Below are 21,172 nucleotides of genomic sequence, written 5' to 3'. Positions count from 1 at the left end.
GAAATCCTTTTATTGGCGTCACATTGATGTACATGGCCATTGTCAGTGACTAACAGAGGCATCTGAGGCAGTGATGGAATTTAGGAGCGGAGTAGTCTTATGAAATGATGAGTAACATTGGGTGACTAAGTAGGTAACTAGATTGGAGTGAGTAACCAACAAGTGTGTGATTTTATTATAAACAGAACTGTGCTGGAATCTGTCCATTCAGAAGAAAGATTTATTTGATGTCAGGAGAACTGTGTTGTATAGTTGGTAGAATACCTCGCCAGTGGCAAAAGGAATCGAGCCTTTTCTGTAAAGTAAATAAAATGAAAGAAAAAAGCTAATTGGTTAATTAGATGATAGAAAACATCAAGTGGGGAAAAACTGTTATGAAAAAATTTAAAACATGGAAGGTTCAGGACAGAGATCTGTAGCATTCAGAAGAGATGCAAACTGGAAGGGGAACAGCATCCCCCCTCTCCAAAGAGAAGGTGGCAAGCTTCTTTGGATGAAGAAATTAACTATTTATAAGGATGGTGATGACTAGCAAAAAATGTGGGGGGCTGATTATTCTGAGCTGGGAAAAGCAATCCAAGTGTTTGAACTTTATAAGATGGGATACTGTCTGGAATTGTATTGAGGGAGCACATGATGAGACCCTGTATTAAGGCACACATTTTTAAATGCGTACTGCAGGCATGTATAGTTGTACTGCAGTCTAAATTCACTTTTATGGATGCCTGATTCTGTTGGGAGCACATGATGAGACCCTGTATTAAGGCACACATTTTTAAATGCGTACTGCAGGCATGTATAGTTGTACTGCAGTCTAAATTCACTTTTATGGATGCCTGATTCTGTTGGGAGCACATGATGAGACCCTGTATTAAGGCACACATTTTTAAATGCGTACTGCAGGCATGTATAGTTGTACTGCAGTCTGAATTCACTTTTGATACTTTTTGATACCTGATTCTGTTGCAAAGTTCAGTATAACGCACCACCTCCCGTTCATTGAAACATAATTCTGTAGTGTCCATGTATTCCAAGTGGGTTTTTAAAGTCTGTGAAAAGTCTCATCTCATACATTGACTCCACTATAGATTTGCATTTTTCAGATTCACATCTGGGTAATGCACTAGACTGAGTGTCTGCCTCCTTTCCACTTTTTTATATAGTTAATGTACAAATAAGCATTGCTGGGCTAAAATCAGAAACCTAACTAGCAATAATGAACTTAAGTTTGAGATAGATTATAGAAATATTAGTATGTTAAAGAATGTGTTTTCCATAATGGGAAAACTGTAGTTAAATCTACACAGCAAATATATTGCATTCAGATTACAGTTTTCACTATAGAGTTTCTTACTTTCATAATTGCTGTAGACAGGTGACCTGTCTATAACCAAACCAATAGCCATGGCTTCTTTCATCGACATTCTAACTACAGTTTGTCCCTAAACCAATTCAAGCATAACATGGACCAGCAAATGGAGAGTCAGAAATTTACCCCTCGTCTGGCACCTGGGTCTGTATTTGACAGAGGCAGCCTGCAGATGCTTGACCACCCGTTCCCAGGCTTATATATACCCCTTAAAAATATCCCTAGGGAATCAAAATTTGGGTGATGATTATATAGAACAGTACCTCCCCAGGTGTGCAGTAGAAAGTCCCGCCTAAATCCTGCCCACCACTCAACACTCCCTGTCATGTTCGAATAAGGAATGCTGAAGAACTCCAAATATTATTTATTTTTCTTCATCTTTGCAGGGGGGCAGGCTCCCTCACTTATTAAATATAACCACTCCGAGATCGCACTACATTGATGAAAAGGGTAAATTTCCCGTCTGCTCTGTACCACGGCCAAGTTTCACTGTCAAATGTCCATGGTAGTCAATTATGCATTATTTGTATGCGACTTCAAAGTCATTGGGCTTGTTAGGTCACACATGGCACACCTACTTCTGCGCAGACCGGCTGGGGATGTACTGTTCTACAACAGTGCCAAAATTTGTCTGATATGTTTGGAAAACATGGCTAGTAATAGCCTATGAACCTGTGCTGTCCTCCCAATACATATAGAAGACATGGAAGGCAGACCTTCCCCAGTCTTTAAATAGGCAATAAAAAAAATATTGAAAAGGAGAAAGGAAGCATGGAGTAACTGAAACAAAACCTCCAATGTGACCATTCATGGCAGATTATCCAAAACGCAGAGAATTTACAAGGCTAATAGCCTGTCTTAGAATGAAAGAGTTATCTTTCATATATCCAAAAATATTTCTGGCAAGCTTTAAAACAAATCATGTCACGTTAGTGGCATTAGCCATGTAGCAGTTGCTAGCTTCAACCCAAACATTAAAAACTTAATGACAGCCTGACAACATAACAACATCTTCTGAAGTTTACACACCTCCTACTCACTGGTTTAACTGAACTGGAAGTTTTCACCCCCAACCCACACCATACCAATTAAGCAGCGAAACAAATCCTTCATAGTTTTACCCACTCTCTGCATATTGTCCTACTTTCTATTTGTAGGAAGTAATACTGAAGAACACTGTCGTCCGTCCTATGTTATGATTCAAGATGAACAAACGGAGTCATTCGTTTATATGCTTTATTATATAGAAACGTATCAGGATGGATAGCAGCAACATAAAATATAAACAAATTAACTGACCGACCATTACATACATACATGCTTGCATCTCAACCGCTCTTTACAAAATGGCAGTCTAGCTTGCACATGCTCATTGTTTATACACATGTGTAAGCCCATGGAAAGCTTCTTATACATATACTTGCATACTGATCTACCAACACCAAAGAGATGTTAGGTAAAACCTCTGGATCAAAAATGCGTAAATTGCGCACAACTTTTCTAAGTATGGTAGCTTCTAGGATTTTCAAACCACTCACTCACATTTACATTCTTTTACTTTCCAGAATCATTTGACAGCGACATGATTTCTGAAAGTCCTTTATTCCCATTATGGCTTTATATACAGTCAAAACCGCATTTACGTCAATAAGAATAATGATCCTCTTACATCCAAACTATTTGTAGATATGACAAGCATTCAAAATAGTGAATTATTCCCTTTTACTTAATAACCTCAGTGATCTTAGTTTTTGAACCACTTTGATGTGTTGATACAAAATAATCCAGAGAGGAGAATGTTTCAAGTACGTGCTAGAAATTTAATTTTCAGACCAAGGTACACTTGTGTACAGCAGGGATCCATGCTAGGTCTTCTACCCTTTTTATATAAATGATAGCCTTTTCCCCTAATATGTATTTAATTTGTGATATCCCTTCACTTAATATAATCATTTGTTCTGATCTACTGCTTACTGATTCTAGAAAACAACTTGCATACATCATAAATTGTAGTCCATTGTAATTTTTCCAAACTCTGTAACTGTACTTGCGTAACCATCTGATGATCAGTCCTAATATATGCAGTGTTGCATTATTTGCCTCCTTTCAAAAACTTGGCATTATGTCTGGTTAATTAAAAGATATGAACAATACAGCTCTTAATGTAGTGAAACTTAAATGTTTAGGCGTTATGGTTGACCTAGCCTTATCTATGGGTTCAGGTCTCTATGTATTTAAATGTTTGGCTGCTTGTACATATTCTTCTGATGAAGTCAATCTTTTATTGATGAAAGCGCCTAACCTGGTAATAGAGTGTGTTTTCCATTTGCCCTGCTGGTGCATTATTTGGTATAAGTTTTTCATTAGATCAATATTTGCAACTTCACCTTTCAAGTGGCATAAGAAATCAAACAATAACAGCCAAACTGAAAGAGCACATTATGAAAGATGAATAAATGCCCACACAGCACAGGACCTGGGTTTTCACATTTGAAATGATAATGTCTCAAAATAGATAAAAGCAACTTTATTCCACAAAAATCAGTAAAGGTGGGGGAAATCTGTAGTTATTCCAGGTCCCTACAGTGTGCAGTGTGTACACAGAGTGCAAGTACTTGTAGTGGTCTTCCAGGGAGAGACTGAATTGTCTTAAGTCAGGGGTAGTAAACCATCTCACGCCAGAGTTGCACTGTTGCACCTTTTGCTTGGCATTCCAACTACGGGCCAGCAGGGAGGGGTATGCAAATTAGTGATATCACAACAATGTTTCTAACAAACGTAAGCAGATTTAGTGAAATCACATAATGACAAAACCTATCCCAAGTATCATTCCCAGCTTGCAGTTTGTGTGTATGCCCTTTAAACATCTTGAAAGAGTAGGAGTCGCAAGTTTTGACACTGCTTAGGAAAAGTTACCAGGCTTTGGTCTAAGCTTATGTTTTGTGCCTGATGACTAAAGGTACTGAATTCCAGACCAAGTGCTTAACTTCAGGATAGGCTTATTTTGTGGTGACTGGACTGAAATAAGCTGTGTTATTTGACTGTTAACAGGCCATTGATCTTGTGAGCTTAAGGAGCAGGAACCAAAGACTGACTTGTAGTCTGCTGTAGGTTAGTAACTTGTCCATACCTGGTTCCTGCCCTAATGCTATTGCTAGTTGGCTAGATTCTATCTTGTGAGACCCTGACTTTGATGGAAGGTATTGTAAAAAATGGACAGGTGGAAAGAACATGAGATTCATAGGTGTTTACTAGGCTAATGACCACAAGGGCCTTTTTAAGCCATGCCATACATCCCAAATCTCTGACAAGTTCTGATACCCTTGATAAGTGTCAGCATGGACCTGGAAGATGAACCATTTACAGGTTACCTGTGTCCATTAGAGACATAGGTGCCAAACCAGGGATGAATTTCTGGTTTCCCATCCAGTTGTCCAAGTTGCACTTGAATTGGGTTAGGGAAGAACTCTGCTTCACATGGATGGGGAGCCTGTTCCATAGACGCGGTACTCTCTGGGATACGTACCGGTCTCTCCAGCAGGTCCTATTTACATCACAGGCAAGGCTTATGTCTTTAGACTGGGTAATTCTGGTGCTGTTTCTTTTGTGAATATGCAGGAGGTCCATCATAGGTCATGGTTCATGCTATTTAGAAGGCATCCTGGGGTATTGTCTGAGCCCATTGATGCGGTGTTCTTGGTCTGAGAGGGTGCATTAAGGGCATGTTCCCTAGTGATAGTAGGGGGACTTTTCCTGAGGGAAGGTTGAGGGGGAGAGAGGGGTAAAGCTGGAGCTGAATTTATCAGCCAGAAGGTTTGCTATATGTTCTGGCTCAGTATAGGTGGCTCCATTTACAATGAACTCTGCACGCAATTGTGTATTGCCTTTGAGGTTGTACACATGGCTAAAGAATGCTTTGTGGTTGTCTTTGGTTTGGGAGGCCAAACTTGCCTCAAATATGGCTTTGGTAAACTTCATTTGTCAGAGTTGTTTGTTCAGTTTGAGTGCTTTTATCCTGCTGGGTGCTGAACCTCCTAATTTTTGCCATGATTTTCTTCCTCCTCTGTTATACATTGTACTGATTTTGTGATTCTACCAGGATGGCTTATTTTTTTTGTTAGTTCTGTACTTCTTCCTCGTGGGTACAGCGGCCTCTATGCAGCTGTTAACATGTGAGATGTGAGCAGTAATTTGTATACCTGGTAAAAGGCATGCAAAACAACCCGAAATTCAAAGTAAGAGTTTTTATACTTGTAGGTTCTTGTACTGTTTAGGTTTTTAGTAGTTTGGCCACCACTTTTTAATGTACTTAATAGCAATGCTGCAATATTTGCTGTTCTGTTTGTGTGTTGCAGCTTTATGAAAGTTGTAGTCCTTGGTACAGTGCTTTGAAGATGCTTCATAAAGCTGCAGGTGTCCGCACTCTAACTCGCTGCAGTGTAACTAGTTTAGCTTGTTGTTCTTGTTGCATTTAATGTGTCGAGCTGTAGTTTAGAATGCTTAATTTGGTAGTGGCCATTGATTGTTGGCACATTAGATTAGCCTCCCAAAAGAGGTACTGTGTAATCTAAAGTGATCAACAATAAAGTTGTAAAATGTACATTCATGCTAAAAATTTGTTGAACACATCTGTAGTAATGTGTTCACTGTCATAAAGACTTCATTTCAAGCATGTGTGAGAATGTTAACAACTTGTTAGTAATAGCATTTAAGCAAAGGTCAGTTTTGTCTGCATTATACTAGGTTAATTGTTTTTCTCTAAGCTCAGCCACACATTTGAAAATTGAAGCCTTACAACTTGCATTTAAAGATTTTTTTGTGTTAGAATTGACCTGACATTCCTAGCAAGGTTTGCAATCCTTCTGTCTGTCTCCCCCTGCATTCCTCCCTACATGTTTGGACTTCTTTTTAGATCGATCCTATGTATGTCCAGTTTAACTGAGCTATCTCCTGCCTCTGTAAACCTTTGCTAAACAACTTGGCACAGCTAGCCTTCCTTCTGATTCTTGGGAGTTAGCCAGCATAGTTTTTATCTTGCTGGTTGTAAAAAACCTCTTTAATTGCTTAATGCAGGCCTTTACATGTGATCCTTTGAGTCATCTCTTACGTAAATCGTTACTAAATGACTTTTGGGACCTTTTAGGCTTGCTGCCTTCTGGTTCTTGAAATGATACCAGAATACGTTGTATCTTGTTGTCTGTAAATCCATCTTTAATTGTTTTGATGTATGTCTTTCCACTTCTTCAAGTTGATCTGAATTATTTAATTTAGCTAACCTGTTGCTTGAGGGGTGATTGATTTTTTTGTTGTACCTTGTGCCTAATGGTGTGACTGTTACTACTAAGATGTTCTGTTACTGAGGCTTTTGTGAAGATTTTGCAGTACTCCACCTCCCTACCCATTTGCTTTAGAAGACTTTTGCATTTGCTGTTTCCTACTTCTTTATCTATACAGAATGAGGTTCTGAACTCCTGCATAAATCCAGCTGACAAGTTTTTGCTTGATCTGATAGTGTCCTGCTATGTAAATTTTCATATTTTGTACTAGATGAAAGAGGTGTGGTTTTATTTAATACTTATCTACATTTGCATAAAGTGCATTTTACTCTACCTTGGCGTGGCTATTTTAGGTTTTATTTGCAAGGAAGATAACTTCCTTTATTCTGTGGTTAGCCGTTCCAGTTTCACTTATGGTTTGCTAAAAGGAAATAGGAGTCTTTGTAGGTTTTTGAATTTGAAAACGCAGAAGTGAAAATGCATCAGTGTGTATGGAAAGTATTTTTACACTTTCACAGTATAAGCTTAAGTGCAAATCCGGTTCACTGACTTTGCTGATAGAGGACTGATTTTTAATCCATTATTTATAAAATATTGCTGTGTGCTTTTCCCAGTAGGTAACGTAAGCCATTTTATTGCTGTATGAAAGATCCTTTCTCTGAGGAAAGAGGAGAGGTTTAGAGTAAAACTGAAGTACCTTTTTAAAATGTCGCCTTTCACAGCACTTCTGTTTTGTAAAGTTCACTGAACTCGGGAACCGTTTTGCCAATGCTCTGTGGCTGCATAGGTTAAAGTGCCACAATAGACTTGACAGATAAGGAGCTCCCAGTACAGCTTTGCTATCCTTGTACATATCTATGTAGTATATACATGTGATATAAATGCTTTGTCAAAGGGGTGTTCACATGGTCAGAGCCAAGAGCAATGCAAAATTGGAAAAGGAAACTAAGATAGCTAACGGTGAAGACTGTCCGCCAACATAGTAATGGCAAGCAAGTATTCGTCAGCCTCACTTTACTAAACCTTTAGTTGTCTGTTAGCTTCATACATTGGGTTGTTTACATCATGTGCTTCCTGCCTTTTCGTTGCACATACAGTGAGGTCCCTAGTCTTCATATTTCTATTTGCTTGAGCTTTGCCCTGATTTGGCAGTTGTGCTGTGATTTGCCTTTTTGTTTCATGCATCTTTTCCAAAGAAGGCAGTTACATGTACTTTAACCGCATCCTTTCCAAAAGTTGTTTTCCTTCCCTTGCTACTGTATGTTTGTACTTCAGCCATCTAGTATGATTTGCCAACAGGATTCTTTCTGTGTCTGTTAGTGATAGGTTAAGTCTTCACTTTTATTTCATACTAAATACAATAGTTTTAGCTTTATTAGCATTAGTAATGCTTGTGGATGTTCATGAAAAGATCTTGTCTGTTTTTAGTAGAATCATCACAAAAAAACGGACCCCAAAATAGGAATCCACTAAACAAACAATAAATTGTCGACCAAAATGTCCAGCAAAGGCAATGAGACACAAACCAAGAGCCCGATGATGATTGGAACAAAATACCAAAACGCACAGTAAGTAACTGAATAAATAAAGGATTTATTCCACCAAAACGACACTACGACTAAGCGCTTTCACCAGTTATACTGGCTTCTTCAGAGTCATAGTGCACAAAACATTTAAACCCATATAAATACTAAACACATCTCTAAAAATTCATCAATTATTCAATTAATGAATCATTAAGTATCCACAAGGCTTCAAACTTAAAGCCACAAACACAATTTTACAACTTTTAACAATGCATCCAGCTTTGAAATAATATAAAAACACATATAAATTAATATTTACAATTTCAACCTAGTAACATACAACAAAAATGTATAAAACACACATCAAATGAATTTTAAACGCAAAATAAATCTTTAAAGATATATGGTATGGTATGGTATAATATGTAATATTGTTAGTGCAAACCTCCATAAAACCTGCATAATGCAAATGTTTCAAAAATAATAAAATGTATAAAATATAATATATGAATACTGAATGAACTAACAATATTACATATTATACCATACCATATATCTTTAAAGATTTATTTTGTGTTTAAAATTCATTTGATGTGTGTTTTATACATTTTTGTTGTATGTTACTAGGTTGAAATTGTAAATATTAATTTATATGTGTTTTTATATTATTTCAAAGCTGGATGCATTGTTAAAAGTTGTAAAATTGTGTTTGTGGCTTTAAGTTTGAAGCCTTGTGGATACTTGATGATTCATTAATTGAATAATTGATGAATTTTTAGAGATGTGTTTAGTATTTATATGGGTTTAAATGTTTTGTGCACTATGACTCTGAAGAAGCCAGTATAACTGGTGAAAGCGCTTAGTCGTAGTGTCGTTTTGGTGGAATAAATCCTTTATTTATTCAGTTACTTACTGTGCGTTTTGGTATTTTGTTCCAATCATCATCGGGCTCTTGGTTTGTGTCTCATTGCCTTTGCTGGACATTTTGGTCGACAATTTATTGTTTGTTTAGTGGATTCCTATTTTGGGGTCCGTTTTTTTGTGACTTTTCTGTGGATTGACCGAGTGTCTTGGTGTTGGCGAGGCAAACCGCATTATGGAGAGCATTTTGAAAGATCTGTCGGTGTTATTGGGCAAACTATTGCAAGTATACCAATCTGAGCAAACTAAGGATAGTCGAGTTTTAGTCAACAGCCCTACAGAAACTGAAATTGATTTATTTACATTACATTCTCCTCCCGAGATCACACCAGGACAGAGGGGGAGTAATAATGTTACGTTTAGCGATGTCGTTGGTAGAAATAAGACTGCAGTGGGTTCATCTAACAGCAATGGAGCTGGTCCATCGAGCTCCAGGAACTACAATTCCCAGCAACGCAATCTAAACTCGTGGTTTGAGGCACCAGAGTTGGGCGTGAACTTTGATTCGTTGTGTGGTAACATGAGTGATGCCATGGAGCAGCCCAATCTTACTTTGAGAGAGCAGATTTTCAAATATGAAAAGTTGTGTATCAAATATCGGGCGATCCAGCTCGATAGTATATTTTTAACAAAATCTAAAGAAATGAAGCAAGTTCCAAAGGGGTTACGCCTTTGGAAATTGCCAACTGGTATCGAAGCTGGTTCGGAAGCTTACAAGGAACTGACGGAGCTATACCAACGAACACGTATGGAACTGTTAGACATTACCTTACGCAATAATGGGGTCAAGCTTATTAAATTGAGGGAGGAGATAGCGGCCCTTGACAAAAGCATTACGGCTGATTTGCTATTTTTTCAACAGCAAAATCATTTTGAAAAAGTGCTCAAAAATGTTGAAGTTTTTGTTAAGAAAAATGTTTTTGTCAAAAATAAAAAACTCAAAAGGGATAGTTCGGATTATCAGAATGGGGTTGCCTATCCACCGGGACGCAATGTTCCAGTAAGGACATTCAATAGGGTTGATATTTATCAATCCAATGGGGAAGGTGTGGATGAACATTTTGAAAATGACAATTTTTTAGAGGAACCGACTATGCCCCGGAGGTCGGAGAGGCTCCAAAACAAGGGGCGGAACTACAATGCATTCCAGCAGAAGAGCCCGAAGGAGAGGAGGGGAGTTCATTAAATTTATTGGACTATAATAAGTGTATGGTTAATTTTGATGTTTGTCACGATGTAGATGCACTTTATGAATCTAATCAGAAGCAGGAATGTTTCAATGTTAGTGACGATGATTTTTTTGGGGGGGAGTGGGTACAGGTTCCTGACAATATGGTTAACGTTTCAACAAATGATATGTATGTTAATGAAAGATTTAAACCTGACGATGCCTTGTATGAAGGGTGTTTTAGAGAATGTTTTGAAAATGACCATGGATTGAATGAAGTGAGTTCTAATATTCAGAAAGTTATGGAAGATATTGATGGTGAATTAAATTTTGGAGAAACTATTTCTATTGACATCGGGCAGGAAACAACTGGGGTTATTGATGGTGTTACTGTAGGTGAAATTGATGCATGTATTGGGACTAAGATGGAGGGAATAATTTTGCCTTTTGAGGGGATGAAACATTCTATTGTTAAAGACAAAGGTTTTATTATTTATAATTACACAGAGCTTATTTTGAATGATGCCCATTTCCAATTGTTTAGTAGAGGGGACAAATTTGTACCCAGTTTTAGACTGGATATAACACGTTCCTTGAAAAATTTGAAACTATATGAAAGGGAATTAAATTTAAAAATGTATTTTTTGGAAAGACAAATGGGGGTTTTTGATCATGAAAGCGATCAGAACAGGGCGTTGTTAAAAAGAAAGAGTGTTTTTGTACCACCTCAGTGTAAGGAATTAATAAATTTTGAGACTGTTGTTGAATACGAACTAAGGAAAGCCTGTTCGTATAAGGCTAGTTTTGAGGACAATTTAACTCATGACGAAAGGGATGCACTCCACCATCTTTGCTCCACAGGAGAGTTTAGATGTATGAGACCCGATAAAGGGGGGGGGATGGTGATTATGTATAGTATTGACTACATTGGTCGGATGATGGAAATGTTGGATGATGCTGATACATATTGTAGAGTATCAAGGCATGAGGTAAATGTGGCTTATAAAAGCATTGATTTGTACCTTTCAAGTAGATTGTTGCAAGGTGCTATTAGTGAAGAGTACCATTACTTAGGGGTAAAATTTCCAAAAATGCTAACATTTTTTGGCATTCCCAAAGTGCATAAGGGTACAGATAACCTCCGGTTTCGACCCATCGTTTCAGCTAGGGGTTCTAAGACAGAACCCCTTGCTTCTTTTGTTGACCAGTATTGTAAGAAGGTTACATTTGAGGCAGGCCACATTTTAAGGGACTCGTGGCATTGTTTGGAGAGGTTGAGTGGGGTTAATATTACTGACATGAATAGTTTTGGGTTTTTAACGGTTGATGTTATAAACCTATTTTCAGTTATTCCCCACCAATCTGGTCTAAAACTTTTTCATGATAGTCTATGCTCAAGTTCCATTTTTGATTCAAGTAAACTGGAGATTTACCATCATCTTATGAGGCTTGTTTTGGAAAATAATTTTCTATCTTTTGAAGGGGAGATTTATAGACCGTTAACTGGAGTGGCTATGGGGGCACATTGTGCCCCTGTATTTGCAAATTTGGTCCTTCTAGCATGGGAGAAGGAAAATATATTTAATTCAAGGTATGCAGGAAACATTTTATTATACAACAGGTTTCTTGATGATTTACTCATCCTATGGTGGGGTGATGAAGAGAGTGTCAAGGAATTTATGGCACTAGTTCCGACTTCCTTAAATTCACTTATGATTGGGATTTTGACTGTGCAAATTACTTGGATATTGAAATTTCAAAAAATGAATTGGGGTTACATAGTAATATTTATAGAAAACCCAGTTTTGCGAATTCTATGTTACACTTTGCAAGTTGCCATCCTTTACATCAAAGGAGGGGCTTGGTAAAGGGACAAATGATTCGCCTATCCAAGTTAATTAGTGATGATATGGTGTACCAAAAAGAGATCTACACATTAATTGGTTTATTTTTGGAAAGGGGATATCCTTTGAGTTTGTTAATCAAGACCAAACGGGAAGTATATAAAAAGAGGAAAACCAAGTATATCCCTATCTTGAAAATGAATGTTCCTAGGGATAGTTGCCGGAATTTTGATGAGGGGATGAGGGAGAACAACAATTTTGGATGTCATCCCAAATTTGTTTTACAATACAATGAAGTCTCCCTGGGTATTCGTGCAAATTTGAATAGTATTTGGGAACATTTTTTGAGTAGGGATACAAGGAACACTTTGGGTGATTTCCCTATTGTGGTCTTTAGTAGGGGTCTTAATCTAAAGGATATTTTGGAAAAAAGTAGGAGGAACAACAGACGTTCCTTTATGAATGTGTGGTTGTTGCAGATGGTGTAGGTATATCGCTGTTGGTGCCTACACCACTGTGAAAGGTTACGGGCGAACTATAGCATGCCCAGGTAGTTGTAATTGTTTAACTAAAAATTGTGTTTATTTGGCAACTTGTATGTCATGCGACATATTTTATGTCGGCATGACAACAAGAAGCCTGAGGGAAAGAATTCGTGAACACTGTGGCTCCATTAGGAGAGGGGATGAACATAATGCTCTCTTTTTGCATTCGCAAAGATGTCATGAATTTAAAAAATTCTTGTTTTTTGTAATCGACAAGGTTAACCTAGATTACCAGGGTGATATTAAGAATTGTGTGGCTCTACGCGAAATGGAGTGGCAGATCAGGTTGACACCTGGGATTAATGAGAGCATTTCAATAAAACCTTTGTTAAAATTCAGAGCGAGTTTTATATGAAATTTCATATATTGCCTTCTCATTTTTTTACAGTATGGTGTATATAGGATTAGACCTGGAAGATTTAATATCAATATTATTATTATATCAAGTTATATTCATATATTATATTTTATATATTTTATTATTTTTGAAACATTTGCATTATGCAGGTTTTATGGAGGTTTGCACTAACAATATTACATATTATACCATACCATATATCTTTAAAGATTTATTTTGTGTTTAAAATTCATTTGATGTGTGTTTTATACATTTTTGTTGTATGTTACTAGGTTGAAATTGTAAATATTAATTTATATGTGTTTTTATATTTCAAAGCTGGATGCATTGTTAAAAGTTGTAAAATTGTGTTTGTGGCTTTAAGTTTGAAGCCTTGTGGATACTTAATGATTCATTAATTGAATAATTGATGAATTTTTAGAGATGTGTTTAGTATTTATATGGGTTTAAATGTTTTGTGCACTATGACTCTGAAGAAGCCAGTATAACTGGTGAAAGCGCTTAGTCGTAGTGTCGTTTTGGTGGAATAAATCCTTTATTTATTCAGTTACTTACTGTGCGTTTTGGTATTTTGTTCCAATCGTCATCGGGCTCTTGGTTTGTGTCTCATTGCCTTTGCTGGACATTTTGGTCGACAATTTATTGTCTGTTTTTAGTAGAAGTTTTGGAGTAAGATGTGCCAAAACTGGTAAGTACAAAGCAATAAAATTATAAACTTTTTTTTTTTTTTTTTTTTTTTACTAAAAACGACATTTTACGACTTGAGAGAAACATGCGGTACACTATCGACCGGGTTTGTAGCATACTCTGTTAGTCTGTAACTTTAAATCCATCAGCATTTTATTAGAATACAGAGATTTTTTGTATTTTTAAAGAAACAATCTAGAACAGCATTAGAGAGATTTAGTTTATTTATTAGCAATTGTTTACCAGGATTGCCTGTCGGGGCATGAGTTGCCCTTTGTGAACAGAGGCCTGGGGAGAAAAGGTTCAGTACATGTGCAAAAGGCAGATATGAACAATTTGTGACTTTAAGCAATTTAACAGAATGTACTCCAGTAGGGCAATTAGTAAAACTATAACAGAATTTTAGGGAAGACAACAGTACATATCAATAAAGAAAAATCTTTTAAGTCATAAAAGCTAATATATGAGCACAACACTGACTCCAATAAAAGAAAGGGAAAGTCAATTGCGAGAGCATGCTCCTACGGGATTCAGGAAAATTATTTACATAATGTGTTGGTGGAAGTAATTTGTTATACATAAATGTGCGGGAGGAGCAAGGTAAGAAGGAGCAAGGTAAGAAGACAAGTCAGAGAGGCAACACCAGAGAAATGATTAGCCGGCAAAGGATAAAAAGGTTGGAGCATGCATTGGTCGCGGTAGAAGTTAAACTCTATGATTAGTAGGCAAGTTGTATGAGAGAAAATTAGGTAACAGAATAAAAACGAGCACCAAAGCTGCATCAGGGCTTCACTTTAATGAAAATAAAAAACGCATTAAGCGCTTTCATCTCTCCAAAGGAGGCTTATTCAGAATTCCTGATGCAGCTTTGGTGCACTTTTTTTGTTCTGTTATTGGTTCTTCATTTGCTTCACACAGTTTTTACTAGAAAATTAGGTAAGGTTGTGTAAGATTTTTTTGTTCTGTTATTGGTTCTTCATTTGCTTCACACAGTTTTTACTAGAAAATTAGGTAAGGTTGTGTAAGATGATGTAATGTTATTGATGTGAGGATATGCCAGTATATGGCATGTGGCTGGGTACAGGGAGAGATTCAGAAAGGATTTGATGTCACTTTTCAGATTTGGTGAAATTGGATCAGTTTGTTTCTCACATGGTCTCCCTGCCATAGGCACCGACCTGAGTATCGTTGTCTCTGACAATATCTTTGACCTACTCAACTACAACCACTTTGGTTTCTGGATTGGTCCTAGAACTGAATTATTTTATTTAGCTAACCTGTTGCTAGAGAGGTGATTGATTTTTGTTGTACCTTGTGCCTAATGGTGTAACTGTTACTACTAAGATGTACTGTTACTCAGCAGGGCTGTGGTATTAGGGTTGACTCCAAGATTTTTTGAGCCCCACCTGCCTTTCAGGGCCTCGGCCCTTGACATCTTGGCTCTGGCATACACCTTGGATCCTGGCAGGTCTGTGTTGGGGTGGCTCTTGTCAATCTTTGGATCCAAGGAGGCCCTCCTTACAACATGCTTCAGCTGTAGTGTATGAGGTTTTGAGAAGATTCTCTCATGCTTAAGAGAGGTGATGACCTGTACATACTTGGATTCAGCTTGAACTCCTGCGTTTTCTGGTTCTTTGGCTCCTCATCACCATCTATCATTGGGACAGCAAGCCACAACCAGCCTCAAGTCATCCCAGGTAGTTGGTTCCCTAATCAGTTCTGACTCTGTCCTAGTCCCCCCCCCCCCCAGTGTGAGCCGTAGGAAGCAGAAATGTAAAATGGTGTATTTGGATCCCCCCCCCCCCAGAATCCCTAGCTGAAGACATTGACTTCTTTAAAGGAGAAGGGTCCCAGGGATTGCTCCTGGAGTAACTCAAAAAGTGGAGAGATTCATCCACTAATTACCCATACCCCAGAGGAGTTGTAGTTTCTCGGGGCCTTTGGTGCAGGCCCATCTGCATCCTGGTGGTATCCAGTGGGCTTGGAAGGAACCAGACATTATAGACCCCCTTCCCTTGCAATCTAGATAAAATGTGCGTCTCTGAAGGATAGGGCATGTAAGAGGCCTGCAGTAGATGTGGTAGCATCAGTGGCAGCCACTAAAATGTAATTCTGTGAGGAGAGTGTTTCTGCCTACACCCCCCACCCCCCCCCCCCCCATAGAGAGTTTAGGACTCTGGTGGGCAGGTTTGGGAATAGTGTTTACTCGTGATCACTCGTTGGTCAAAACTTGCTGAACTACATGGCTCATGTGACCAAAATGCAGAGGGATTTGACAAAGGAGCAGTCAAAATCTCTAACGTGCCATGACTATGGAGTCCCGTAGGGCATTGGAATCGCAGCTGGCAACCATTCAGTTTGTGCATCTCTTTTTATCCAAAGCAGCAGATGGCACAGCCAGAGAAACACATTGGCCTTACTGTTCACCACCTTGCCGTAAAAGTTTCAAGATGTCCTTCTTGAATGACCCTTTGATAGTTCAGCCTTATTTGGGCCCAAGGACACCCTAACTGTGAGGGGCAAGAGTGTAAAACCTTGTCTACCATGGGAATCTGTTTCTGCACACCTCGGAGATCTTTTTGCTTAACCAGAAATGCTTTTGGGTCTGAAAATCCCAGCGTTTTCCATAGGACACTTCTGTGGACAAGACCCCTTGGGCCAGAGGGGAGAATGTTAATGGATGTTACCAAGGAGCAGATGGCAGAATCAATAATTTTGAGGTCCTTTCACTAACAAGCTGTTCAGCTGTTTTAAAGAGTTTGCCTGACTGTTTTTCTCTGGAGGCAGTCAGAGGGCACTTCACACTCGACCCCCAAGCCTGGAAGGCCATTATCCATGATTCTTTGGTGTTGAGAGTAACCCCTTCACATCCCTTCCAAAGATGAAACATGAGAGCCTTCCAACTGTTCCACTCTGACAAAAAGGGCAGCAACACAAGAAATATTAAAGATGCTAAAAAAATTGAGTAGACTCCAGATCCTCTCTGGTCTGGTGGGACCTCCTGGATTACTCAAGGTTCTTTTTAGTGTGAAAAAAGAATAGGGTTCTAAGGCTAATCTTGGACCTAAGCCAAGTAAACAGTTCGAGCAGACTTCATTTTGGATGGTCATGGTGCAGTTCATACTTTTCTCTTCTGAAGAAGGACAACTGGATGTGCTCTGTGGACTTGTAAGATAACTATTATCACATCATGATAGCCAGTCCAGGAGGTTCTTATTCTTCTGGCTGGGAGATGGTCATTTCCATTTCAAAGCACTGTCGAGTATGCATATCACCCTCCATAGTTTTTTAATGTTATGGGTTTGATTAATCTTGTGTTGATTTAAATGAGATGTGATTATTCATGCCGTGTTGCTTACGTATTAGTAGCTAATCTTTATGTAACCCACTTTTTTCTAAATTTGGTGCAACTGTGAGACCATGTTGATTGCACAGAAGTCATAGAAGAATAGATTGAAAAGAAGGATGTCTGTTTTGAAATGACAGTAGGCATGAATATGTTCCCTGTATATGTCAGTGGAGTTGCTGTTAAGGCAGCTTACATGGCAAAATGTACTGCCAGTCTGTCTGCCCCCCTGTGCCCTGTAGACATGACTGCCAAGGAGACATTTTGTGAGATATAGTGACTCGCCTCAAAACCAGCTTTTGGCATAACTGCTTATCTAACTGACCAGTGCATCCAGACAACTTTGAATCTTAATACTCTTTGTGATTATTTTATGTAACATTTGCTATGCTTCTTTTGTGTTTGGGGGTGAGGACAGGGTTATAAGTAAACACATTGGTAAGAGGTGACCATGTTTTCCTTTTCCACACAGTCAACAAAAGAGTGGACATGGCACATATCGGGGGATTAGTGGCTGCAGCTGTTGCAGCAGTAGCTATCCTACTTCATGCATCCATTCACAAAATCGACGAAGGACATCTCGGAGTTTATTACAGGTAAATGTTGAAGATATGGTGATTTTTGGCATATGTTCATTAATTTTAATGTATGATTTAGGTTTGAAGACAAAATTCAGCAGTAGATTTTTTTTCCTTTTCCTTGTAGGGTCTTTCGCAGACTTAACTTTTTTGGTTGTTTTTATATCTTCCTATTGCCATGACATCAGCAGTGGCTTTTGATGATCCCTGGTGCTTGGAGTCCGCCACCCCCCATTCTGCTTTTAGAGATTGACCCTTCTGTGTCACTCTAGTGATCCCATAGAGAAGTACTTTGCAGTCCAAACCCTTGACCCCAAGGTACTGTGATGTTTTGTTGGGTATGATTTTGTGCTGTTCCTTTTTTGACAACTGTATGAACCTCATATTTTGGTTTAGAGGCAAAAAATCAACACTGCAGTAGCATGTTTCATCCCAGCATGCTTCAGGTCACACTGAGCTCCTCTTCTTTAGAGGTCATTTTTTGTTTGTGTAATGTCTTTCTATTCCTTTTGTTAGTAGTGGGATCCATTTTAAGTCCCACACCTTTTCCTGAACTTGTGCCATTAAGGTTACATAAATGGTAAATGATCTAACTACTATGCCACCATGCTGGCCATATGCTGATGTAAGTTTTGTATTTGGTTTGTCGTTATTTTGCTGTCAGAGTAGCATGTTCATTGGTTAGATTCACATGAACATCCATATCGAAATTGCTGTTTTTTGTTTATTTGGAATGCTGGGGTTTTGGGAATTGGCAGATTTAAAAGTGATGACTAATTCTGACAGCTTAGTAGTTTATTCTGAGGTTCAGTGATATTCCTGTGGTGGTACATTTACTATACCTTACTTTTCTTGCCCATTCTGTGTAATTAAATGGATTGCATCAAAACTGACAAGTGTTGGCATTTAATTGAACTGTGAGATTCGACAAAACAAGGAAAACATTGTTCAGTGGATTCCCATTTTGTCAAAAGCTGTGTGTGATTTACTGCAAGATTGGCACACAAGGGCCTTTTTACTTTACTCCTATTACTTGCTCTCAGAATTAGTACATTTAAAGATGCAGTGGTGTGAGAGTTGCAGAAGGGCTTTGATTGCCTGAAAAATACTTTTTAAATGGATTTGGTAGTCAGTGTAATACTTGCTTTCTACTTAATTGACATCAAATCTGTGGTTTTGTGTACTTTAGCTGATGTACTGTTATCTTTCATTTTTGGACATCAGATGGAATGAATTGCAGCTCATGAACTGTAAGGTTGTATTCTTTTTCTAAACTATATATATATATATATATATATATATATATATATATATATATATATATATATATATATATTCTTCACACTATGAAGGTACCTGACCTTGAAGCCTTTTTGCATTTGGAACACATTCATACATTTATTATTATTATTATTATTATTATTATTATTATTACTGAATCTTGCTTTAAAAATACCAAGGTTTTGTGCCTATCACAACTTTAGACGTGATGGGAACTGTTAAGGAGTATCCATATTTGTTAAACAAAACATTAACACAGGATAGATTCCTGGAGACCCAAAAACCACACAATTTATTGAAATTCAACTCTCTCTAAATAAAACCATCTTTCAGATCATTGTATTTTACAAGACCCAATGGATTATCCCCCAAACCATGTTTAATTCCTAAATATATTGGATGTATTTCAGTTACACAAATTCCATTATTTTGGGTTACTTTAGTCAATGGGTTATTCCTAAAAAATTCTTCAGTTTCATAAACGGGTACTCTGTTGATCAAATATTCAAAGAGCCCACTAAATGGCAGTGTATTCTTGACGTGGTCCTTACCAATACAACATCTATATACACTATCCCACTGGTATACATATCCCTAGTCATGTCTAACCCCCTTGCAAATATTACAGTATGCAAACGCATCAAATCGCCTCCAGTTCTGTGATGAAATCGCAAAAGTTCAGTTACAACTGTAACCCCCCCCCCGAATGTTGACATGGCTAATAATTACGGAAGTAAATTCTACTCTTGTCTGGAAGACTGTTTAAACCTGATCATCACTACCAGAACTAAACAGGGAATTATGTGAACACTCCAGCATAGTCGCCAGTATGTGTAAATCAACAGTACCATAAAAGAAAAAAAGCTTCTTGGAATATACAGCAAAACTAAAGACCAATAAAACCAATGTCAACATCAGAAAGTTGTCTAAGGTACTGAAAAATGGCAACAGAAAAACAAAGGCATCTCATGAACTTACACTGGCATTGGAAACTAGGGATAATTACAAATCCTTCCTCGCTTCTGTCAGGAAGTTTATGAAGGAATACCGAACAGTACAACTTGGTCGTAATGGCAATGCCTACTTTTGTCCAATGTGTGTTGCAAGTCTATCAGTAAACTAATTCAGTGCAAATTCTGCCTCTAAGACCTCAGTTTACCAAACCCATGTATCCCTAAGAATTTCAAGCTCCCATCATCACAAAAGAGCATTTACTAAAAGTTCTCTCTAAAACAAAAAAGTACATCTTCTATGAGACCTGATAACATAGCTGGCTCTGCCTGCCAAACAGCACTGAACATGCAGACAGATATTCATCCTGAGCTTATCCACCGGCTTTGTCTCCAAGGTGTGGTGCCCTCTGATTATGATGCCACTTCACAAGGGCAGCCCCACAATGGACTTCTGAAATTACAGACCCATGTGCTGGACATGTCTCATCTGCAAGGCCTTGGAAAGTGTCATAAGTGACCTGATAAACTACAGTATTAAAAATCTTATAAGACTTTATCCCTAACTGTTTGGCTTTAAGGGTAGATTCTGTCTAATGAGTATATGTTTGTTTTTGTTTTTCAGAATGTTACAGCTGTGCACTGGGGCCATACTGTCCATACAACATACCTTCACCTCTCTAAGGCATTTGTTACCATACCACATGCTAATATAATAAGCTAAATGTGCTCCAAATGTTTCTGTGTGTTGTTAGGTGGATAGTAAATTGGCTGAGGGAGCGAACCCACACAGTAAAGGCGGCATGCTTCCCCTTAGAGAGCATGAAAGTAACATTTGGGATCTTCTAGGGATCCATGCTAGGACCTCTGCCTGTTCAGCATGTACTTCTCCAGTCTCTGAACCAAACTTGGGTGTCTCTAGTTGACCAAGTTTGCAGATGATTGTAGTCTGTGTGTCATTCTCCTATCCTCTTCAGCCAAAGTGCAGTATTGTTGCATTTGGTAAACAATCCCTCTGTCCAGATTGTAGTATAGAAAATGCCCCACTTCGAAATGAAGAGGCTGTGAAAGACCTTAGAAACCGAGTGGGTAATTCCCTTTCCTTTGATCATCCTGTCGCAACAGTGATTATAAAATCCTGTCTGGTATAGCTTATCAAAAAAGGTATCTCCAGTAGATCCAAAGAAGTCCTTACTCTCTTTTTCCACACTGATCATGTCCATCATAAAGTAAAATGCCACCTTTGGGATGTATTTTGCTTATCACTTGTAAGAGACCTCAAAGGTTCCTGACAAAATGATCACGGACCTTCAAGACCCGAGC

The 21,172-nt window shown here is 38.2% G+C and overlaps 1 protein-coding gene across 2 annotated transcripts in view; it reads left to right on the top strand.

The window, feature by feature from the left end:
• The window catches only part of ERLIN1 (ER lipid raft associated 1), a 610,419-nt gene that overhangs the window by 9,431 nt on the left and 579,816 nt on the right, over positions 1–21,172 (top strand). For both annotated transcript variants that reach the window (XM_044056735.1, XM_044056736.1), the window contains exon 2: positions 17,513–17,636. In XM_044056735.1, the coding sequence (XP_043912670.1) occupies positions 17,530–17,636 (107 nt within the window). In that variant the 5' untranslated portion in view covers positions 17,513–17,529. The remainder of the gene's footprint in view (positions 1–17,512; positions 17,637–21,172) is intronic.

This window comes from Protopterus annectens, chromosome 14.part0 (genome assembly GCF_019279795.1).
Source record: "Protopterus annectens isolate FY-2018-M chromosome 14.part0, PAN1.0, whole genome shotgun sequence".
NCBI classification, from domain to species: domain Eukaryota; kingdom Metazoa; phylum Chordata; order Ceratodontiformes; family Protopteridae; genus Protopterus; species Protopterus annectens.
The sequence above is the reverse complement of the archived record's forward strand: the minus strand, read 5'-3'. Positions and strand labels throughout refer to the sequence as shown.